The following is a 24,657-nucleotide window of genomic DNA, read 5'->3' as shown; positions in this document are numbered from 1 at the left end:
TACCATCACATGGCCTGAGTCAGAATCTCCTGTGTCTGAAGATAACTTTGCACTCTTTCTTACCTATAAATATAATTGCATCTAGTTCTTAGTCTAGTGTATTTGGTAGTCTCTTTATAGTTAGTGTAGATCAGTTTTTCCCTGCACGAGGGACCCTCTCCATTTCCCCTCTTGGGAGGAGAACTATGCCCAGGGTTCAAGAACTCTCTTGTCCTTGCTGCTTCTTGGTCAGCAACAACCATCAGCGCTATCTTTACAGCCTCAGGGAGGCACGTTTCTCTGCCCTTTCCTCCCTGGACCTGAGAGGGATGAGAGCTTCGACTGAGGAAATACCTAATGGAAAAAGCGATGAGACCTCAGTTGGATCCAGGCCGGGGTGAGTTCCCGGTTCGTTGACCTCGGCACTCGAGTAGCACCCTTCCAAGTATAAGCTCTGGAGCAGAGGCCTGATCTGATAAAGCTAAAGACTCGTTGTGTCAGGCTTCTCGTGAAAGTTGGGGACACTGTCACAGAAACAAGAAAAAATGCCCTTCCAGGTCTGCTCTCAGAGAGGATCCCTCCTCAACTCCTTCCAAATCGGGTAAGTCCTCACACTCATGTCCTAAAGACTTAGCCCCACTTAAACTTCCCATGGTAAGGTGCACAGGAGCAAGTGTGACGTTTTGGAGATCACCAAGAGCAGTAAGGGGTTCTATCACCATCTGCTCTGTAACCTCAGGTGCCTTCATGCTGTTCTGCTGTGGCTCACATCCCTGACGCTGGACCAGCTGCTGGCCTCCTCCCTGAGTAGCTTCGCTGCTAAGCAACCAGTGAGCCCAGCTGCAGTGCCTTGGAACTGACAGAGTAACCACAGCCCCTGATTTACCAGCCATGCTTATAAGCCTGGCCCCTATAGCAGATGAGCGGATGCTCAGTGCGTACCAGTCTGCAGCTGTGCTTGACCTTGTTCCAGCTCTGCTCCAGCCTGCTTCCAGTTCTTGCCCCTGCTCTTCTCCAGCCCTGTTCCCTTCTGGCTTCAGTCCTCTGCTCCACTTCTTCCCTCCGGCTCTGGCATTCAGCTTCTGTCCCTCCGGTATGGACCCTTGGCCTGTTCCTGAACTCTGTCCACCCTGGACCTAGCTCTAATCTTTCATTTCAACCACTAGGCTTGACTGTCCACAGCTCAGTGGCGACACCTTCCTACAAGCCCAGGTACTTCTTGTAGGGTAACCCCAACAGCCCTTCCAGTTCCAAGTCTGCCCAGGTTCGTCCTTTCCGAGTTCTTAGGTACCTTATGCTCAGACTGTTCCCCTCCGTCAGCCCTTAGGCATCCACATGCCACACAGTTTGCTGCTTGGGGGGAAAAGTAAACAAAAGGTTTACTTAACAGAAAAACAGATTCAAAGCTGAAATAGTGAGGGAAAGCAAACAGTCAAGTTACACACAAAATAAACACGAACGCAACATCAGGCTTTGTTCTGTATTAGATAAAATCCCTTTTTTAATACGAGTTACCTATTGCCTTTGGACGGTTTCCCATGTATCCCCCTAGTTTGGGGATCAAGTGTTCACAGACAGCTTCCGGCTTAGACTGCTCCTCAGTTTCTGGAGGCCAACCCTCAGATACATGCCTGCTTTTACAAGGCTTTTCTTTTTTCTCTTAGTACATGGTGACTCATGGTCATGCAGAATGTGAAGACCCCCTCTTGATTTGAGAGCCAGGATGTCTTAATGTCTTTCCATTACCTTCAGTGGTCCACCATTGTCCTTTCCTGGGCTGGACAATGAATCCGTACTTGAAGTTGGTTTGGTGTCAGTGACTGGCTAGGAGGTGCCTCTCCCTGTCTGATTGCTCACTGTACTACTTACTGTAAGGTGGAGCTGAAGTTTTATGGACTGAGGCTTATACCTCCCTGAAGGATATCTTTGCCCTCCCATACCCATAATCACCTGGGTTTTTGGGTCCAGTCCTTCTGAGGGACGTATCCACATCAGAAAAGGAATCAACTTCAAGGCAAAAGAGCTACTCCACTGACCCTGAGTGGGAAATACACAATTCAGTGCTAAACAAAATCTTCATTCAGTGGGGAACTCCATCTTGGGACCCGTTCACCTCTGATGTACAAGGAGTTCAACATATACTGCTCTAGAGCAGCACTGGGTCGGGACTCCAAGAGCGATGCCCTTCCACGATCCTGGATAGACCACTTGAGTTTTTTCCCCTATTTTGCTGCTGCTGTAGGTTCTATGGGAGATTCATCATGACAAAGGGCAAGCCATTCTTATTGCATTCAACTGGCCCAGACTATTCTGATTTACAGACCTCCTGTGAATGTCTACCCATCCACCATTCGACCCTTCCTGGATCTATCATTAGAGAATGGCAGGACCATACATCCCAGCCCATACTGTTTCCACCTCACGGCCTGGTATCTGTAAGGGGATCAGACCTAGAGCGTTCATGTTCGGAGGCTGTTCATCAAACTATTCTTAATCACAGCAGACAATACTCCACCAGAAAATGCTATCTTGCTAAATGGAGGCACAACAAAATCATTTATCTCCAGAGACACTAGGTATTCCTGTTGTTCTAGAATACCTCCTCACTCTTGAGAAGTTGGGCCTTCCTATTAGCGTGCTGCAGGTCCACCTAACAGCAATCAGTGCCTTGCATTCTCGGGTCGAGGTCTATTCTATTTTGACTCACCCCATAACAATCAGATTCCTGAAGGGTCTCACTAGGGCCTTCCCACCAGAAGTGAAGCCAACAGCTAACTGGGACCTCTGTCTTGTACTCTCAATACTTACTAAGCCGCCCTTTCAACCGCGGGCCATGTGCTCGATGTCCCACCTATTCGCAAAGGTTGCCTTACATCAGCCAGGATGGTGAGTGAGCTAGGGACATCATGGCCAACCTACCATATGGAACTTGTCGTAAAGAAAAGGTATCCCTTTGCCTCAACCCAAAATTCATCCCTAAGGTAATTTCCGGGTTCCACATAAATCAGGTCAATTAACTTACCAGTATTCTTTCCAAAGGCTCATAACTCCAGTGAGGAGAGGAGGCTTCACTCTCACCATGTCAAATGAGCTTTAGCATTCTGCCTACAAAGAATGAAACCAATTAGAAAAATGCCTTGACTATTTGTTGCTATAGCAGAGTGAACACATGGACAAGTAATACCTGTTCAGAGACTGTCTCTGTGGATTTCTATCCTCCTTTACTGTCAGTGCATCTCCCTCCCCAGGATGGTGTAAAGGCCCATTCCACTAGAGCACAAGCAACCTCAGAAGCAACTCTTTGATAAGCACCTATGGACGACATTTGTAAGGTGGCAACCTGGTGTTCCAGCCACACTTTCGTGAAGCATTACACTTTAGTCCAAGCCTCTTCTGCAGATGCAGCTTTTGGAACATTTGTTATGGACATCTGTACCACCTGCGTCCTTGTGCTCCCCTGCTATTTGACTCTTGCTTACCAGCCACCCATGTGTGGAATACACAAGGATAAGCACTCCAAGAAGAAATGGAGGTTGGTATTTGTAACTGGTGGTTCTTTGAGCTTACGTGATCCCTATCTGTATTCCACCACCTGCCCATTGTCCTCTCTGCTTTGGATTGGATTCATGGTAGTGAAGGAACTGGAGAGGCAAGTGGTCCACAGCTCCCATTATAACCCTTGGTGCTGAGCACACGGAGCTCCAGGGCACAGGCACAGACCAGCAGACGCTGCTTGCAAGATTTTCTGATCTCCGGTGCCTGGTGCGCGTGCATGTGGGATACAGCCAGGGACCACACGTCTCGAAGAACCTACAGTGACAGGTAAGTAACGTCCATTTTTATAGCAGTGATTGAAATGTCCAGCACAACTGGCTACTGCTATGTTTAAACCCCAGGTTTCTACCGAGAAGTTAAGGATGTTTTGCAGTTACACAGTTGTTTAGCAATAAAATGGTTATTGATAAATGTGGACGCTTCCTCCAGGGCCATAGCAAAGTTAACTGCTGTGCCTCTAGTTCTTCCTTTTTTTGCCTCTTTCTAGAAACTAGAGAAGAAATCATCCCCTTCTACAGGAAGCCTAGAATCTGGCAGCGAGTCAAAAGAGAAGTTGTTAAAAGGAGAAAGTGCTCTACAGCGGGTTCAATGTATTGGTGGTAACATCGCCTGTTGTGACTGTGGCCTGGCAGATCCTCGTTGGGCCAGTATCAACCTAGGAATCACACTGTGTATTGAGTGTTCTGGGATACACAGGTAGGTAAACCCTTCAGACATGCAGCATGGCCAAAGCATTACTTCATCATGAGGTGTTTTTCCATCTTGTAACCTGGGAGGCAAGATTAGAGACCCCTGCATGCAGATAGAATTAAGATAACAGCTTGATCTGCAAGAGGGACTAGTAAACCTGCCTAACATAAGACAGTATGTTGGCATACAGTAGCTATGTATTAACAGGAGGCTTTTTTTTCTGTTTAGGAGTCTAGGAGTCCACTTTTCAAAAGTTAGATCCTTAACACTAGATACATGGGAGCCTGAACTTCTAAAGGTATGGTAATCCTTTATGAGAAAAGAATTTCTAAAAATGATAGTAATAGTTTGTAGCAGGAATTGAATTTTTTGTCTAATTGTTGGTCTAGAGCTAGTGCTTGGAAATGCCTGTTGGCACAGAACAATGAGTAGTGGGCCAGGTAGCCTTGGAAAGTGAAAGAGGATTATCATATTTTTATTCACAGCATTTTCAACCTGATTTAAGCACAATAGCTAATGAAATGTGAGTTACAAACCCAAGCCCAACACCATTTGAAAAAAGGGATTCCAAGACTTGGCTTGGTATAGAATATTGATGTTCAAGACATTACTACAATTGCTTCAGATTTCGTATGCGCTCGTGGGGGTGGGGGGGCAAAGGGGAGGGTTATGTGTATGTACATATTTATCAGAATGGTGTGATTAAGATCCAGTGTCACGTGATGAATAGAAAAAATGTTTTATACATTTGTGCAGTTGGATAGCTGGTCCAAAGCATTTGTTTCTAGCTAGGATGGTTCACAAGTTATTGGGTCTTACTGCTTTTCTACTCTTAAAAAATACCCTGTAAAAATGGCAGCAGGGATGAGGGTGCGGATTTCATCGTGTTTGTGTCGTGGATTTCCACCTCAAATGTGTTCATTTTACAATTAAACACTTCCCGCCCCTGTAAAAGCCAGGTTAGCAATGTCTGTCTAGGTCTGAGAGTCAAGCTGCGTTCTTTCCTTCTGGCACACCACTGCCAATAACAGTTGGGCAAGGGAAATTCTGCTTGCAGTGACCCCTGTGCAGCCTCTGTACCATCCAGGGTTTGTACAGGTGTAAGTGATTCTGTTGATGTATGAGATGGACTGGAACTCAGTGCATTGCCTCTTACGTGTGCGGGCTCTGCAGGACTAAGAGGAGTATATTCAGTAAAAGGTAGTTCTGTGACTCAAGTGTGCAGGTGCGGCTGAGTGAAGAAAAGGAGGAGGATTTTTACAGAATCACTTTTCAGACCACAATCACACTTTAACCTGCTGCTAGTCCTTCGTAGTGCTTTTTTGGTACTTGCCATTTACCAGCCCAAACAATTTTTTCATCACCTCATTTGGAAGTCTGTTCTCTTATTCACCATTTTTAAAATACTTCTTTGTAACTTATTTCCTAAAAATACATTGGAGTAAAAATCATTAGCCCTACACTTACAAGGTTTGTTAACAAACTATTGTAAATGAAAGATCTCAAGAGGCCCAAACACTGCAGTGATGGGCGAGGTATGAATATCACTCAGAGAGTTAACGCCTTTTATAGTTGTGCTGATATTTTCTTGTAGCTGATGTGTGAATTGGGGAATGATGTCATCAATAGAATCTATGAAGCAAAAGTTGAAAGAATGGGAGTTAAGAAGCCACAGCCTGGAAGCCAAAGGTAGTGATTTAGTTTGGTTTTACTGATCTTCCTGTAACTAGTGCTATAAATGTTCTCCATTTAAACTCTCTGCATTGTCACTTAGCACAAATAACTGAATTTTGTCTGTCTTGCTGATTTGTGCCCATTTTGCACCATTGCTCCTTAGGGTCAAATGCCTAATGGTTTCAGGTTCTCTTCCATCACGATTGCTGCAATCCCCTGTGGAACAGCCTATTGCTCTGGGCTGCCATTCAGCAGCCCAGCATTTACTGGGGCGAGGAAGTGAAAGTCTGCTTTTCACTGACATGTTACTTGGATAATGGCTTTCATCTGAATGTGTGCACCACTTACTGTGTTCAGTAACGTTAATATAACTTCACTGACGTTTGTCTATGCCAGGCAGGAGAAAGAGGATTATATCAGAGCAAAATACGTGGAAAGAAAATTTGTGGAGAGACAGCCTGCATCAGTATCTCCTCCTGAGCATGGAACAAAAGTTCTGCCTCAAAGTCAGGAGGAAAATATGCACAACATCCGTGAAAAACCCCCTTTGGCAGGTGAACAAGTCACAGCTTCTCCCACAGGTATTTACACCCCTCTATCCTTGTATCTATTAGCATGTTCTTTTAAAATGTGTTACTGGTATTATTCTCTTTACTGAGATAGCAATTCAGTAAATAAAAGCCAGAACTGGATCTCAGTTGTTCAAAGTTTTTTTCAGAGGCTCCGGGGAAAAATAATACTTGCCCTGGAGTGTTTGATTTTAAGGGGGAGGAGCATCTTAAATTCAGAAATGTATTAACCACAGTCTTTCCTCCCTATTTTTATCCTCCTAAACTTTCCCAATAACTTCTTCCTGCCCTTTCCCCTCCTTGCTGCCTGCTTTGTGCTTTGCTAACTTGCATGTCCCCAGCGGTTGCTGTAAGTAGCGACGAGGTGAGGCGGGAGTCTCTGTTCTGTCCTGATGAGCTAGATTCACTCTTCTCCTACTTTGATACCTCTTCAAAACTGCGTAGTAGTAAGTACTACTCTCATGGTGGGTTCAGCATCTGCACTCGTGGTCCATTGTGTGGTGTGGCCATCTCCCTACCTGTAGTCCATTGTCTCCAAGCTATTGCATTGCTTCATGTTTCCATGAAATAATTTAAGCTTTTGACTTATCCTGACCTCTTTCCTTTTTATAAAATGGTTGCAGCTTGAACCACTGTAAGTGTCTGGATCAAAAGTGTAGTTTCAGATTATTTCTTTGAATACATTAGAAATATTGACTAGTTACCACTGTTCCCTTAAAAATAACTGGTCATGAATTCAGGACTAAGTGTAAGAGCTTGCTTTATTTTCATGTTGTCTGTGAGAGGTGGGTACCTTGGTAGCGTGAACTCTAATACACTTTTTTCCCTAAAAACAGTAAGAAGCAATGACAGTGGGACCCAGCACAGTGCCGATGACAGTAGAGAACACCTCGCCTCCATCATCTCCACAAACAGTTTGTTTGAGCCAGGTCCGTTTGATCTTGCACTTTAAAGACGGGACTTAAGTGATTTCTTTTTCTGCTTAAAAACATGCTAGCAAAAAGAAGACTGAGACTTGCTGGTCCCAGTAAATACTGATGTATTACTAAGATTTTCCCCTTTTCCCCTTCCTGTTCCAAGTGCCATTTTAATATAGCTAATAATTCCTGTGAGTGAGCAGCAGTATCGTCTTTCACCCATTTTCCCTGTCTGTTATCCATTCTCCCTCTCAAGTGTGGTAGCAGGAAGGTAGCTGAATTCTTCTAAATCCAACTGGAAGATGTTTTTCTGTCTCAGATAATACCAAACTGGAATTTCTTTTTACAGCATTTAGAGCAGTGCTGTTTTGACTGTCCTTTGAAGGAAGGCTTCTGGCATTAAAGACTTGCATCTCTAGTTAACCACCATTCATAAAAATTGCAAATAAGTGTCCAGAGGACCATATATAAATAGTTGAATATATATTGCATCCTTGTAGATGGAATTCTGACTTACTCAGAAACAATGGGAACTTAATGAATGTACAGTTTTTGTTGGAGTCTGAAAGCAGAGCAATGAAACAATCAGAGTTGGGAGTTCCTTTAAAAGTTGCTCTTATTTCCCCAAGATACCTCCATTAGCCCAGCTAGTAAAAACGGAAGGGTTTTCGGTATTGTCATCGGGTGGTCTGTGCCTGAAGCGCTCTGCTGCAGCATGATGAGCACACCTGCCTGATTTTCCCCCTGCAGACTCTATAGAAATAGTCTAGAGAGTCTTTCTGAGGACAAACAGCCCTTGTGGGGTTCATTTATTGCAGAAGTCCCATGCACATAAATCATAACAAAACGTTCCATACTCCAGAATTTCCCCAGCATCGTCCAAACGGTTCGTACAACACACAGCTCCAGTGCCCCTCACCAGGTCTCAGCCCTCCGGTGCGGCCCTGGTGCCCTTCACCAGGCCCCAGTCCACACTTCCATATGGAGTGCAGCCCTGCTCTTCTCAGCAGGTACCTGGCAGCATCCATCACTCTCCGTAGCCCTCTCACGGTTCCCCTGGGTCCAGCTGTCCAGCATGGAGCCATTAGCCAATAAGCCTCTCCCCTGCTCTCAGGCCCTCTGGCTTCGGGGACAGACTAGCAAACCTCTCTTGCTGCTCTCTTTGCCTTCAGCCTTCCCCCAGGAACCACCTTTTGCTTCCTTCTGGGTCCATCCGACAGCCCTGATCCTTGGCAGCTCTCACCTGTCCCTGACTCCAACTCAGGCAGCTCTGATTCATCAGCTCTCTCTCTCTCTCTCTGCATCTCCCTAGTCTGTTAGGGCTGGTCTACACCCGCAATTAACAGCGCTGCAACTTTCTCGCTCAGGGGGGTGAAAAAACACCCCCCTGAGCACAGCAAGTTGCAGTGCTGTAAAGCGCCAGTGTAAACAGTGCCCCAGCACTAGGAGCCCCAACCCTCGTTGAGATGGGTTTTTTTAGAGTGTTTTTTCTCCCAACGCTGCGCTGCGACTACACAAGGCACCCTAAAGCGTTGCTGCGGCAGCCCTTCAGTGTCGCCAGTGTAAACTAGCCCTTATAGCTCCAGGTGGTGCCCCACCCTCTTAATTGTCTAAATGGGAGTGTTGCCCTGAGGGAAGAATGCCTTCCTAATCCCAGAAAGTGATGGTCTGGTCAGATGTGCTTCAGTCTGGAAACACAATTCACAATATACCTGTAGGGCAGAGAGAGCAGGGCAGCTGCTGTATGGTTGGAGGGGAGGGACAAGAGCCACTCAGCTCTCTGCCCCCTCCAGCCCCCAACAGTGTGCTGAATAGAAGACACTTGGAGGCAGAGAAGCCTTTTCCTCTTCTTCTGCCCCTTCAGCTCCCCCGTACAGTTTCCATATCTGCTCTGGGCCGTGTGTGTGTGGGGTATTACAGAACATCCAAGTTACCTCTTCCTGCCGCTGTTCACCTGGAGCCCAGAGGATGCTTGTTCTTGCCAGTCTGGGTTGATCAAACGTTTCCTTGCTGAAATGGGTGGTGGGGGCAATCTCGGGTTCCAGGCCATCTTTTTTAGCGCCGTCCTAGAGCATTTTGCAGCAATTCTGGCTGGGATCTAGGGCTGTGTCAGTAAACCCTTTGCACCAGAAGGGAGCAGACTCAGGCTGTGTCTACACTGCACTTTCATCTGTAAAACTTGTCTGTCAGAGGTGTGAGGAAAAACACATCCCTGACCAACAAAAGTTTTACCGATGAAAAGTGCCGGTGTGGACAGCGCTTTGTCGGCAGGAACGCGTTTCCCACTGACAAACCACCCCCCTCATTGGGAGTGGTTTTATTTTGTTGGCAGGAGAGCTCTCTCCTGCCGACAAAGAGTGGCTACACTGCATGTCTTACAGTGCAAGGCTTTAGCGGCACAGCTGTGCTGCTGTAAGGTGCGCAGTGTAGATATAGCCTTAGAAATCTTCTCGTGCTGCCAGCATTGCTGAAACATATCAGGCATCATTTTGGCAACGTGCATGCTACTCTTACTTTTGTTCACTTGATCACCAAAGATACCAGCTTCCCGCCTGATGGATCTGTGTGTCTGACATTCAGACAGCTCAGATTTCTGAATGTCTGTGTCTGAAGACGGGCTGCCCCTTGCTGTGACGGTGAATGATACAGCAGCCAGCCACTGCTTCGCCATGCCATCCCCTCCCCAGCCCCTGGATGGAACTGGAAGCTCCCTTCAGCGCTTGATGCTGACTTGCCCTTTGCTTGCTGATCCCAGATGACTTGTTTGCTGTTTCTCTGTAATTCTTTTCAGTTAATTGCTGACTTAGGGCATGTCTACACTTGCCATTTAAAGCGGAAAAAGTCCCTTTTTTGCGCAAAAACCGTGGGAGCGTCTACACTTGCCAATGACTTTTTGAGGTGAAACTCTGAAGTTTCACTGCAAAAAGAAAACCACCTCCACGAGAGGCATACAGCTCTTACCGGTTATGCTTTTGCGGTGATGTGCAAGTGAAGACACGTTATTCCTGTTTACAGAGCTTTTAGCCTCCGCAGGATATCCCACAGTGCTTAGGTGACCACTCTGGCCAGCAGCTCTGCTGCTCTGATGCCAGGTAAACAGACGCCCACCCCTCCCCTGTAAAGCCCTGGGAACTTTGAAACTCCCCCTTCCTGTTTGCTTGGCAAGTGCTCACTCATCTGGCCAGGTGACAATGGCTGCTCCAGGGAGCAAACGATCCCCTGCTTGGAGCAATGCTGAGCTATTGGAGCTGATCAGTGTTTGTGGAGAGGGGGCTGTGCAGGGACCGGGGATGTCCCGTGATCACCCACCCCCCTTCCCACAAGACCTATTGTCAAAATGGAGAGAGCTGCACTGTGGGACAGCTGCCCTCAGTGCGCTGCTCTCATCGGATGGAAGTGCTGCACATGTGAACACTCTGACGCCTGAGGAATTAAGTGAGTACACAGACCAGTGCTTCACTTTCACCGGTTCCCTATCACGCGTGAAGCTTACAGCGCAAAAACTCTGCAAGTGTAGACCTACCTTAAAAAGAACGAGAGTACTTGTGGCACCTTAGAGACTAACAAATTTATGGTGGGATGGAAATTGTTGAAATCATGAAGTTGATGGATTTCCACTTCATACGGCTAAATGCAGTGCCTTGCATGGTGACAGGTTTCAGAGGGGTAGCCGTGTTAGTCTGTATCAGCAAAAAGAACGAGGAGTACTTAGTTTTCTCTTATTTACAAGCCTGACTGCTAGAGTGAGGCCAGGCTCAGCCAGTGTGATGAGACTTTGACGTGCTGCGTGTCTGTGGTGCATCTTTTTTGCTGATTTGTTGGGGCTTTTTTAGATCGTTTCAGTTCTGATCATTGGTTTGTTACACTTGGGGAATGACCCCAGCAGTTGAGCGGTGTCACCCAGGTACAGGTCAGAGCCTCCAGTATCTGTATTGGATTGGCATGTAGGATCGCCTCTTGCAGTCAGATGCTGGAGTGAATGCCGTTTTGTGGCAAGCCTCCCCAATGCATCCCATAAGTTAACACCAGCATGGTGCACAGAGCCTCAGGGAAGGAGCCTTGAGCCACGTTGAGTTCTCAGGGTTGGAACATGGTGCTTCAGAGCAGAGCTGGCCTGGTAGGCCCAGAAGCACCATTCAACATCTTCGTAGCTATTCTTTGTTCCATAGGTCAGCGCTGAAGGGCTGTGTCCAAGTATCATCTCTGAGTCTTGATGTTTCACTCCCTTAAACCTTCCTCAAGGTGTACGTCAAGGCTGCTTCTTCCTGTCATGCACCTCTCTTGTCCTTGCTGGCAATACAACTGGACTTTCCAGACAGGCCTTTTATTCACTCTAGTCTGCTCGGGGAATTGTGCAGGAGGTTCTCTGGCCTGTGCTAGGCAGGAGGTCAGACTAGATGATCGCAGTGCTCCCTTCTGGCCTTGGAATCTGTGCATCTTGGTGCAGTTCCCTTGGGTCAGGCTGGTGGATCCGTAGCAGCATATCCAGGTCACTAGTGTGGTTGCACCAAGGTGTCTGGAATCTCTTGCATCCAGTCTGCTTTCTTTTTCCTTTTTAATTTGTCACAAATATCCTTATTCATGCCATGCTGAAGAGCTGTCTGACATCATTTTTCACTGTTATTCCCAACTAGGCTTACAGCTTGAACGATCTGTTATGCATGTTTGGCCAGAGGGCAAGTCTGCAACTGTTGCTAGACTAGCTCCTGTGCAGTGGAGTTGCAGGGCAGCCACATGCAGTTCTCCTCATGTGTGTACAAAGCAGTATTGCATGGACTCACTATCATGGCACAAATCCTCGTTTGTGCCATCTGCTCAACAACCGTTTTCTGGGTTGAGTACACGAACTCTGCTTCCAGGTACTGTGTGTGTGGTGGGTTTTTGGCATATTCAGAGCAATCTTACCTCTCTATTCAAAACTTCGCATTACTGTTTGTTTATGCATTGTATTGACACTAGGTGGTTCCTTTGACACCTATTTCTACTGGGTTAGCTTAATAGCAAATTTCTGTATATTACTAGTTAAGACTTTTGTATGGATGCATCCCTGGAGCTCTTCAGTTTCCTTTACAAGTTGTACCTTGGGAGAAAAGAAAATTTCTTGGCTGTGATTCTTGTTCTCTGAAATCAGATACAATAGCTAGATTAATGAGCGATGTTCCACAAGTACTAATAACTTGGTGGTTAGTAGTAGTTTTGAATGGAACCACAAAGTGACTTATTTGGCTGATGGAACTTAGCTGTGGCCATCTATGTCCCCTGATGGCACGATAGTTCAGTGGCTCAGAACACTGTTCTGCAAAGTCTGAGCTGCCATGTGCCAGAGGCCCGGATTTGCTGTGTGAAGTGATCTATTTCTGTATTCTAAGTGTATTCAGTACCTTCTGAGAGCAAGAATTACAGATAATTAATCTTCTTCCTTTCAGAAGGAGAAAAGCGAGATTCTTCTGTGTTTCATGATTCAAAACAGCTTCATCCAGGACTGCAGCTTTATCGAGCTGCCTATGAGAAGAACCTTCCTGATATGGCAGAGGCATTGGCCCATGGAGCTGATGTAAACTGGGTCAATACAAAAGAAAACAAAGTGACACCACTGATTCAGGCAGTCTTAGGGGTATGTGAATTACTGCATCTTGATTCATGGGGGGAAACAGTAGAAATATCTCTGGATAGGTGATAACAGCCAAGTATTTGCCTTGCTATCTAATGATGGCATTTGATTAGTGGCACCAAAGTTGACTATAAAATTACCTTAGAATCATAGAATATTGAGGATGGAAGGGACCTCAGGAGGTCATCTAGTCCAACCCCCTGCTCAAAGCAGAACCAATCCCCAACTATTTTTTTTGCCCCAGAGCCCTAGCTGGCCCCCTCAAGGATTGAACTCACAACCCTGGGTTTAGCAGGCCAATGCTCAAACCACTGAGCTATCCCTCCCCCCTTCCTTTCTCATATCCCTCCCCCCTTCCTTTCTCATAAAGTTATCTCTGAACATTTCTCTGTTACTGACTTGGTTGAGACCATATACACTGCCAGTACTTAAATGTGATATTTGAGGCCAAATCCTCCAAAGGCAGGATTTGGCCTCGGTTCTAAAGGGTTAAGCATTGAATTGGTCTTTTGTCTTTGTTCCTTAGGGCTCATTGGTTACTTGTGAGTTCTTACTGCAGAATGGTGCCAATGTAAACCATAGGGATGTGAAAGGAAGAGGACCGCTACACCATGCCACAGTCTTGGGGCACACTGGGTAACGCACTGCTGCAGTACTTGTTGAACACCCATTCTTCCCTATATTAGTTGATTTGCAAATATACTTCTTGTGTTTTCAGCATTTCCTGGCATTTTACTGCATGTTGAATAACTGAGTAGTTCTTCTTCAGGACAGTCTGACTCGGTATGCACAGCCTCTTTTCAGACTAGTATTTTCGTTCATTAACAAGCCACATCTTGGACTGTAAAGGGCTAGACTGACAAGCCCAGTGTCCTTTAGGTAATAATATGTATTGAATGATCTTTTGAAATACGTCCCATGTTCTTCTATTACCAGTTGCTGCTAACTCCTGAGGGGCACTGCACTCCTTATGAAAGTGACAAACAGATAGAACTGGTGTAGAGGGGGCTAGAACAGTCCGATTCCTTCCTGCCAACACACACTGCTCTGCTAGTGCACCTCACGTGTGTTCGAACATCGCCTAGCACAGTGGGGCACAGATCTATGACTGAGGCCCCTACATGCTACTGCAATAAAAATAAGAAGTAGAAAATAATCGTCTGACCTGCAGTGTCCCTGCTCTACACATGCTTGAACTGCTGTTGCCGAGAGACTGCCAGGCTTGCCAGAATGTCACCTCATCCCGGGAGAGTTTTGACGAAGGGAAGAAAAGCCTAGTGCCTTCTCTAGTGTAGGTGAAGGGCCCCCAGTGCTAGGCAGCTGAACAGGATTTCAAAAAGCAACTCTCCACTGCTACAAGCAGGCGCCCGACTCTAAAGACTCTTCAGCATATACATTATATCTTGTTTTGTGCTGCTCAGTGGTTGTTCCTTCGCAACATGCTGTAGGTGGGTGGCCAGATTTCTGGCATGTAAAATTAAAAAGATTGTAGAGGAGCTTTTAAACTAAGGGCTGAGGGAAGCTGACAGGTGCGAAGGAGCATCTGGTTCCGACAGACACATCCCAAGGGAGGATTTATTAGAGGATATTCTATATCCTAGTGAAGAGAAGAGGATAGAAGTTGATCAAATACAGGCAGGAAATGAAAAGAAACAATAAGACAAAAAGAGGCCCATTCAATTATATCAGGTGAAGGCAGACAACTAAATATTGACCAGATTTGCAAGTGCTTGTATACAAAAGCAAGAAGTCTAAACACTAAGATGGGTGAACTTGAGTGCCTGGTATTAAATTTTATTTTTTAGTAGTTTACGTTTAACACAACACTGTACTGTATTTGCTGCTGCTTCTTTTTTGGGGGCGGTGTCTCTGCTGCTGCCTGATTGTGTACTTCTGGTTCCAAATGAGTTGTGTGGTTGACCGGTCAGTTTTGTAACTCTGGGTTTCGTAACTCTGAGGTTCTGCTGTATAGGAATGATGGAGTAGATTGCACTGATGAGGAGTGGCACTATGTGTGAAAGAAAGCTGAGTCAAATATAGTAAAAATCTTAAATGAATCAAACTGTACCATAGAATCTCCTGGAATTTCTATCCACAGCTTGAACAATAAGAGTATAGCAGTAGGAATATACCACGGACCACCTAACCAGTGATTGTGAAATGCTCAGGGAGGTTAGAGAGGCTACAAAAAATGCAAAACACCCCAATAATAATGGGGGATTTCAAGTATCCCCATATTGTTGAGGAGCATGTCACCTCAGGACAGCATGCAGAGATAAAATGTCTAGACACCATTAATGACTGCTTCTTGGAGCAGCTAGTCCTGGATGCCACAAGAGGAGAGGCAATTCTTGATTTAGTCCTAAGTGGTGCACAGGATCTGGTCCAAGAGGTGAATACAGCTGAACCGCTTGGTAACAGCAACCATATGTAATTAAACTTAACGTCGTGGTAGGGGAGAAAATGCCAAAGAAACCCACCACAGTAGCATTTAACTTCAAAAAAGGGAACAACACAAAAATGAGGCGGCTAGTTAAACAGAAATTAAGGAGTCACAAGCTGCATGGAATTTTTTTTTGTAAACATCAGAGTAGAGGTGCAAACTGTATGTATATCTGGGGGAAAAAAAAACAAAAAAAACCGAGAGAAACCCCCCCCCCCCTCCAAAAAAAAAGCCACCATGGCTAAACAGAGTAAAAGAGGCAGTTAGAGGCAAAGAGGTATCCTTTAAAATTGGAAGTAAAATCCTACTGAGGAAAATAAAGGAACATAAACTCTAATGATTCAAGTGTAAAAGTATAATTAGGGAGGCCAAAAAAGAACTTGAAGAGCAACTAGGAAAAGACAAAAATTTAATGGCAAAAGTTTGTTTTAAGAAGATTAGAAGTAGGAAGCCCGTCAAACAATCAGTGGGACTTCCGGACGATCGAGATGCTAAAGGAGCACTCAAGGAAGATAAGGCAATTGCGAAGAAGCTAAAAAAAATTCTTCGCATTGGTCTTCACTGTAGAGAATGTGAGGGAGATTCCCACACCTGAGACCTTGTTTAGGTGACAGATCTGGGGAGCTGTCCCAGATTGAGGTGTCAGTAGAGGACGTTTGGGAATAAATTGATAAATTAAACAGTAGTGTAAGTCACCAGGAACAGATGGTATTCACCCAACAGTTCTGAAGGAACTCAAACCTGAAATTACAGAACTACTAACTTTGGTGTGTAACCTATCACTTAAATCAACCTCTGTATCAGATGACTGGCAGATAGCTAATGTAACATCAATTTTTTAAAAGGGCTCTAGAGTCGATCCTGGTAATTTCAGGCCAGTGAGTTTAACTTTAGTACCAGACAAATTGTTTGAAAGTATAGTAAATAAAATACAGACATAGATGAAGATGATATGGTGGAAGAGTCAATGCAGCTTTAGTAAAGGGAAATTATTTCTCACCGATCTCTTAAAATTCTCTGAGGGGGGTCAGCAAACTTTGGACAAAGTGGCTATAGAGTACTTGGCCTTTCAGAAAGCCTTTGACAAGGTTCCTCACCAAATGCTCTTAAGCAAAGTCATAGGATAAGGCGGAAGGTCCTCTGATGGATTAATAACTGATTAAAAGATAGGAAACAAAGGGTAGGAACAAATGGCCAGTTTTCACAGTGGGGACAGGTAAATAATGGGAGTCCCCTAATGATCTGTACTGGGACCAGTGCGGTTCAACATATTCATAAATGGTCGGGAAAAGGGGGTGAATAGTGAAGTGGCAAAGTTTGCATTTGATACTAAATTACTCAAGATAGTTAAGTCCAAAGCTGACTGCAGAGCGTTACAAGAGGATCTCATTAAACTGGGTGACTGGGCAACAAAATGGCCGATGAAATTCAATGCTGATAAATGCAAAGTGATGCACATTGGAAACCATCATCCCAGCTATGCATACAAAATGATGGGGTCTAGATTAGTTGTTACCACTGAAGAAAGAGATCTTGGAGTCATTGTGAATAGTTCTCTGAAAACATTTGCTCAATGTGCAGCAGCAGTCAAAAAAGCTACCAGAATGTTAGGAACCATTGGGAAAGGGATAGATAATAAGAGAAAATATCTTAATGCCACTATATAAATCCATGGTACTCCTATACCTTGCATACTATGTGCAGTTCTGGTCACCCCACCTCAAAAAAGATATATTAGAATTGGAAAAAGTACAGAGAAGGGCAACAAAAATTATTAGGGATATTGAACAGCTTCCATATGAGGAAAGATTAAAAAGACTGCAACTGTTCAGTTTAGAAAAGAGGACGTGGCATATTTGATAGAGGTCTATAAAATCATGAGTGGTATGAAGAGTGAATAAAGAAGTGTTATTTACCCTTTCTCATAACAGAAGAACCAGGGGTCACCCAATTAAATTAACAGGCTGCAGGTTTAAAGCAAACATAAGGAAGTACTACTTCACACAATGCACAGTCAACCTGTGGAACTCATTGCCAGGGGATGTTATGAAGTCCAAAACTATAACAGGGTTAAAAAAAACTACTAGATAACTTCATGGAGGATAGGTCCATCAATGGCTATTAGCCAGGATGGGCAGGGATGTAGCCCCATGCTCTGGGTGTCCCTAAGCCTCTGACTGCTAGAAACTGGGAGTGGATGACGGGATGGATCACTCGATAATTGCCTGTTCTGGTCATTCCCTCTGAAGCATCTGGCAGCAGCCACTGTCAGAAGACAGGATACTTGGCTAGATGGACCATTGGCCTAGTATCACCCATATGGTCATTCTTATGTTCTTGTGAGGTCTTAAAGCCTTTGGTCCTACTGAGTGTGATCTCCAAAGGGAGGAGAGACCCCTTGTAACAGTCTCCATTCCCTTAACCTGATCTGCAAGGTGCACCTGTGATATTTATCAAAAATTATTCCACAGCTCCAGTTTAGTTTTGATTAAATTAAGAAATGACTTTCTGCACTATTGAAACCTTGGCATCATTTCAGATTAATTGAGCTGATGGATTGAAGCTGTGTTGCTAGGGTTTGTGTAAAATGCACTTGGAAGGGATTTGAGATGTTCAGATTATTTTAGCTGGTTTAAACTAAACTGTATTGGATCCAGCTTGTTTGTCTGTAAAAATGTTTGATTTTTTTTTCTGGTGGAAATTATGGAATAATGCCATTTCTTTAATAGGCAAGTGTGTTTATTCCTAAAACGAGGAGCAAATCAGCATGCCACTGATGAAGAAGGGAAAGACCCTTTGAGTATAGCTGTAGAAGCTGCAAATGCGGATATCGTAACTCTGTAAGTGTGTTTGATTAGGTTGAATTTCAGATTTTTTCCTGTATTGCTATACTCTGAGTCCTGTAAGCATATAAGAAATACTTGGATGAATTTATATCAGAATGGACAAACTCAAGGCAATCCAGAGAGAGAGGGCATAGTGTTCACTGGATGAACTGAAATAAGCCCTGTGTATCTTTCACTGATGAAACTCAGAAATGCATTATAGTTTGTATTATGTTATTTTCAATGTAGTCAAAATGACATTCTTGTCTTTTCCAAACCATAGGTTACGTTTGGCGAGAATGAATGAAGAAATGCGGGAATCAGAAGGACTTTATGGACAGCCAGGTCAATACTCTACTAATAACCATACTGAGATGCAGTATAAGAAATGCATTCAGGAATTTATTAGTTTACAGCTAGATGATTCATAGTTTTTGAGCAAAAGAAAATTAAAGTAGCTTCATACCACAGTGTTTTCATAAGCAACATAGACATGTATGACATTTGATTGAAGTGGACAGCTGTATACGCTAAACAGTCAAGTGCTCACAGGTTGAGGAGGGAGGGTGTTTGAAATTCACAGTTGTCGTGGTACATGTTAGCATCGCTGTATGCAACTCTTTTTGCTGGTGGCCCTCCACACCATCTGCTGTGCAGCTTTCTAGTAACGTTCCGCTGAAACCCAGGCAGTGTTTAGCTACTGCCTTCTATCGGGACGGTTCAGCAGCAGTCAAGAGTTAATCTTATTACGGGATGTCTGTCTTCTCCATTAGAACCCCATTTCCTGAGGCCTACACAAAACATTCATACAAAATCACTATGGGCAGAAACATAAAAAGAAGGGCTTCTTTTGCACTAATAATTTTTTTAAATGTTTTTTAAGTTGTACAGACATTAGTCCAAACATTCATTTTTAAAGACACATTTTTGTACTATACAACTAAACCAGTACATTAGAAAAATTGGCAGGCATTTGGTTCAATTGGTATTAAAAAGCAAAAAATCCCACTTGGCATATATGTACAAATAGCTCATGCGCAAACAACATTTACATCAAAATGTCTAAACTTGTATTTATACAAACCACTTTTATTATTGGGGACTTATTTAAACTAATGCTAAAGGAAAGCAATAATAGAAATGAAGTTGGTTGACAAGTTATGGTACTAGTTATTGTTAAATCTGACTTAAATGGGCACCAGCCAGGGAATTTAGTTAAAGCAAAACCATCCTGCTTCAAGGGCTCGTTCCTGCAAAGTGCTAATCACTGTGGTGTTGATCCAACAAAGAACTTAAGCTTGTGCCATTCACTTCAAAGCGACTGCTTGTGCATAAGTGCTTTGCCAGCAGATCAAACCATACACCAATATCCCATAAATATGCACATAAATCCTGCAGCATAATCCAGTATTCAGAAATTATGTACCAGTATTTCATAACAGACCTCCTTAAGGATGGATTTTCAACCATAACTCTGAATTTTCTTGGAGTTGTGGTTTAAGTTAATATTAAAGGTTTTTGACATTAAACTTGGAAGAAACCACCAGTCAAAAATGATGCAGGCTCTTCTGCTGAGTAAAGGAAAGTCCATCCCCTTTTGGACTGTCCAACATTCAGCCAGTGACATTAACAACTAACAAATTGTGTGCTGTTTGATTGACAGGCTACAGGTAACAGGGAACCTCCTAACTATTTAAAATGAAAATGAAATTGAGAACTAAAGTTAAAGAAAAAAGAAAAATGACCATCTAATTTCAAGGGCGGAATGCATTTGCTTTGAGGCAAAATGCTTGAATTTGGTAGTTTTAAAGTAAAATCTTTTAATATAAATGTTGGGTAAATTAACTGGCATGCCACAGGTGCAAAAGTGTTATAAATCAAAATTTGTATTTGTATAGTATGTAGAAAAAAGAGTTTTTTTGCTACTGAACGTTCCAGGGCTTGCGCTGGCTTTCGTTCATAACAAATGCAGGCAAATTTTATTTACATAAAATGCATTGAATGTCTAACCTTTAAATTGAGGTGACTGAAAATGGGAAATGTCTTCCCCAGCTTTGTATTCAAAGGATTTTTAGACAAAATTTTTCAACCAGCTGAAAAACTCAGAAAACAGAGAGAATTTTTTTCATCAAAGACAATCTGAGGATTATCTATTATTTGTGTTATGGCAACATCTCCAAGCCCCAGCTGAGATTGGAGACCCCATTGTGCTGGGCATGGTACCTACAGTGAGAATCAGTCCCTGCCCAATCTAAATCAGCAAGACTGATAAAGGGAAAATAGAAGTGGAGAGAGGGGAAGTGACTTGCCTCAAGTTCTGCAGGAGGCCACTGGCAGAGCCAGTGGTAGAACTTGGGTCTCCTTTCTTGTGGTCCAGCACCTCAGTCACCGGATCATGCTGTGTCCCTGGGAACTTTGTGACCAGCAGTATTTGATTAACTCAAAATATTTACAAATTATAATTAATGATTTGAATGTTTTCAATGTTAATACGTGTTAAGCCTGGCAAATTGTCATGTGAATTTACCAGGCTGAGCACAAAATATGTTCACCTTGCCTTTACTGTGATGATGAAGGCAACAACTTTGCAAGAGAGATGTATCTTAAAATGTCCTTGCCACCCTTACTCTAATAGTGCTCTACAGAGATGGTTCTGAAAAAGGTGATGGTATAATACTAGATTCTTTGATAATTTTCCTGGGATTTGGAGTTAGGTGAGGGTAAGTGTGGTGTAAGAGAGTCCTGATGTAAGCATGGAGCGATGTGAAGTGGATACTTCTGTACTTTAAGGTATGTCTACACTGCAGTCAGAGGTGTGATTACGGCTCAGGTAGGCATACCTGCGCAAGCTTTAACGAGACTGTGTGGCTAAAAATAATAGTGAAGGCGTGGTGGCACTGGCATTAGCACGGACTGTACAAACCCGCCTGGAACCTGGGGTACGTATTTGTGTTGCTGGACTGCAGCAAAGATCTGTGTTGCCAAGTTTTCACTGCTATTTTTAGCCGCATTAGCTAGATTAAAGTTACTGCCGGTATGCCCACCTGAGCTGCAGTCACAGCTCCGATTGCAGTATCCACTTACCCCATGCTATGAAGTAAGTGAAACCAACGATTAGTTTAGCTAAGTAGCATCAACATTTCTGATGTAAAAACACGATTGGTTTGAACTGTTGATGGCACATACGCATGACTTTGCATGGTACAATGAGTCTTCCAAAATGTACTTTATGTAAATGGGTATCAGCTGATTTAAACAGCTCATTCTACAAAATATGCATTGCTGGTGGTAGAAGCCATATACTCCATGGGTACTGTTCCTTGTATAATGCTTGAGAATGCTTACCTCTTGGTGCTACAGAAAGTCTGTTACCAGGTGTCTGCTACCCTCTTTCCTGTCTTTTCTTAAATGTTCAATGTGTGCCTTTTAAGTTATTTTGCTGTTGAATGGTTAAGCAGTGATATAGTATTTTTGTATTAAAAATCTGCACTTTAGCTACATTTTGCTTGGAAAGGGGCTTTCCAGAATTCAATTTTAAACAACGTTTTAAAATAATATTTACAAAGTTTACAGTATTAAATATTTTCATGCAGTGTACAAACTTAAGGAACACTTTATTTTACTCGTCTATTTTTGTATGTGATACTTTTTTATCATCATCCAAAATAGCCAAAAATAGAGCCAAAAATGTATCTTGCACAAACAGTTTTTCTTGAGAGGGAACATCAAAGAACCAAATGTGTTAACTGAACTGCAGCACTAGTTCACCCATGGAATCAGTTTCTACTGTGTTGTTATTTTAATAACATGCATTAGACATGGTCAACTCTGACTTGTGTTCTTTAGTGTATATTCTCTAGAGGAATGATCACGACTCCAGTTTGGTTGTATACGTGCCTCTCAGTAGAAGTAATTAGCAGTAGCTGTTACGAGCAAACACATGCTGTGTCTGTCTGTTCAGATCTTGAAAAGTGCTTGGAGATAAACCTGAAAACAGAAAGGAATTTCAATAGAAAGGAAGTTCCTTTTTAAAATGTGCTAGTGACAGTACTTATTTTTTTTTAGAGTTGGGGAAGATTTCTGTATGGTTACATTTTATGTAAACCCTGCCACTATTCTAGTTTTGTTCTGGCCAAGAGTCATAGAATCATAGAATATTAGGGTTGGAAGGGACCTCAGGAGGTCATCTAGTCCAACCCCCTGCTCAAAGCAGGACCAATCCCCAACTAAATCGTCCCAGCCAGGGCTTTGTCAAGCCAGGCCTTAAAAACCTCTCAGGATGGAGATTCCACCACCTCCCTAGGGAACCCATTCCAGTGCTTCACCACCCTCCTAGTGAAATAGTGTTTCCTAATATCCAACCTAGACCTCCCCCACTGCAACTTGAGACCATTGCTCCTTGTTCTGTCATCTGCCACCACTGAGAACAGCCGAGCTCCATCCTCTTTGGAACCCCCCTTCAGGTAGTTGAAGGCTGCTATCAAATCCCCCGTCATTCTTCTCTTCTGCAGACTAAACAATCCCAGTTCCCTCAGCCTCTCCTCATAAGTCATGTGCTCCAGCCCCCTGAGCATTTTCGTTGTCCTCTGCTGGACTCTTTCCAATTTGTCCACATCCTTCTTGTAGTGTGGGGACCAAAACTGGACTCAATACTACAGATGTGGCGTCATCAGTGTCGAATAGAGGGGAATAATCACTTCCCTCGATCTGCTGGCAATGTCATTTCTGAGAATCTGTTTTCAAATGAACACCATGCTAACCACAAATACACAGGAATGACACAGGTTTGGCACTGGAAATGCACATATAAAATGGTGGAAAGACATAATGACAATGTAACCTACTCCCTGTCCCTTAAAGGCTCTGTAAAGTCATTTAAAACCATGCCATGTGGAAGTGGATGAAGGGGGAATATCTGCTTCCCTTCGCCAGCTAGCCAGAGGGAAGGGAGGTATCTGTTGCACACCACTGTAGTTGGTGAGAGAGGTAAACTTTTGGTTCCCCTCTTCTCTTACGTTGTGCAACATATAATGGAGTTGTCAGACAGGGAACAGCAGCGTTTGGGCCCTGCATGCTCCTTTCCTGACTGGGAAGGGGCAGGTTTTGGATGGCAGCATATTCCCTGCTTCTGCAAAGCGTTCCAGCACATGAATAAATTCCATGGAAAACAATGGCTGACAATTGCTTAGCTGCTAGTGTAGACAGGACAGGAAGAGAGACTTGGAACACATCTCCTTTCCATGCTCTGCCATCTGCTATCAGCGAAATCATTTTCAGTACCCATTGAAGGGGCTGGGTGATACTGCTGTAAAAAACATGGTCCGCAATGGGTCATTGTCTTAATGTAGAGAGACTCCCAACTATAAGACACAAACATGTTAAATATTGCATTTAAAAATAAAACAAAATGCCATTTTACCTATTAAAATACTAAAGCACCAGCACTTGCAAACTTTAATTTCCTCAGTAATGCAGGAATGTGCTCTGCTCTTACACTGTTGCTTGCTAATAATTGTTATATTATGTACTAGCTGGTTATGAAATTTTTTCTTCATCCCTTATTTCTGCCATAGATCTACTTTCAAGAGAGCCTCTGACTATTTTGTTTTTAAAATAATGATTTTATTGTGTATATGTTAAACATGTTTTTCTTTTACATTGTTTTAAAATGCTTGCATCTCCTTTCTAATTCTGAACTTTCCTCTGTGTGGCTGCCTTTGAGGCGCTATTTTCAGGTATAATTTGGCTTTGTTTAATTTGCTTTTATAGAATGTGCATGTCGTTAACCAGTCTCTGTCAGCTTTCATGTCACCAATCAATTTTATACCATATATGAACAATCTGTTATACAAACATAAATGTTATGCAGTAATGACTAGGACATTTGTGAGATGATGCGTGGTGTTAGCCATCATGATAAATATTTTAGAAATATTTTCCTAATTTATTTTTTTTCTTCTACCCAGGAGATGAAACTTACCAGGACATTTTTCGTGATTTTTCCCAAATGGCATCCAATAATCCAGAGAAGCTAAACCGTTTTCAGCAATCAGATTCACAGAAGTCTTGAATGTCTAAGAAGGAACCTGGTTCTTTTCTAATGCTTATAGAGCAGCGGTCTATATTTTTTTAAAACTGCTTTCATTATATGCTTTTTGTTAGATATTTGGTAGTCTGGATTGAGTGAGCACTCTAGTGTAGCCTTCGGCTGGGTGGGAGCTGTAATTTGCTGCATGTGATTCAGGGTGAATACCGCAGCAGTTGGAGATGGAGCTGTTTTAGCAAGGGATGCTGCCTCTGGTTGGAGTGTGTTCTGTTTTGCCATGTGGAAGCAGGATTAGGTTGAGTCACACTCAAGGCTGGCGGAGGCTGGGACCGTTGCAGAACTCATAAC

The 24,657-nt window shown here is 43.5% G+C and overlaps 1 protein-coding gene across 1 annotated transcript in view; it reads left to right on the top strand.

Moving 5' to 3' along the window:
• The window catches only part of ACAP2 (ArfGAP with coiled-coil, ankyrin repeat and PH domains 2), a 119,572-nt gene extending 95,159 nt beyond the window's left edge, over positions 1-24,413 (top strand). The window contains exons 15-24 of the mRNA XM_065410377.1: positions 4,022-4,230; positions 4,453-4,522; positions 5,819-5,913; positions 6,295-6,479; positions 7,304-7,396; positions 12,811-12,998; positions 13,522-13,631; positions 18,168-18,278; positions 18,547-18,608; positions 24,230-24,413. Of these exons, the coding sequence (XP_065266449.1) occupies positions 4,022-4,230; positions 4,453-4,522; positions 5,819-5,913; positions 6,295-6,479; positions 7,304-7,396; positions 12,811-12,998; positions 13,522-13,631; positions 18,168-18,278; positions 18,547-18,608; positions 24,230-24,333 (1,227 nt within the window). The 3' untranslated portion in view covers positions 24,334-24,413. The remainder of the gene's footprint in view (positions 1-4,021; positions 4,231-4,452; positions 4,523-5,818; positions 5,914-6,294; positions 6,480-7,303; positions 7,397-12,810; positions 12,999-13,521; positions 13,632-18,167; positions 18,279-18,546; positions 18,609-24,229) is intronic.
• Positions 24,414-24,657: the final 244 nt, after the last annotated feature.

Source organism: Emys orbicularis, chromosome 9, assembly GCF_028017835.1.
Source record: "Emys orbicularis isolate rEmyOrb1 chromosome 9, rEmyOrb1.hap1, whole genome shotgun sequence".
Taxonomy (NCBI): domain Eukaryota; kingdom Metazoa; phylum Chordata; order Testudines; family Emydidae; genus Emys; species Emys orbicularis.
Note: the sequence above shows the minus strand (reverse complement) of the source record. Positions and strands in the feature narration are given on the sequence as shown.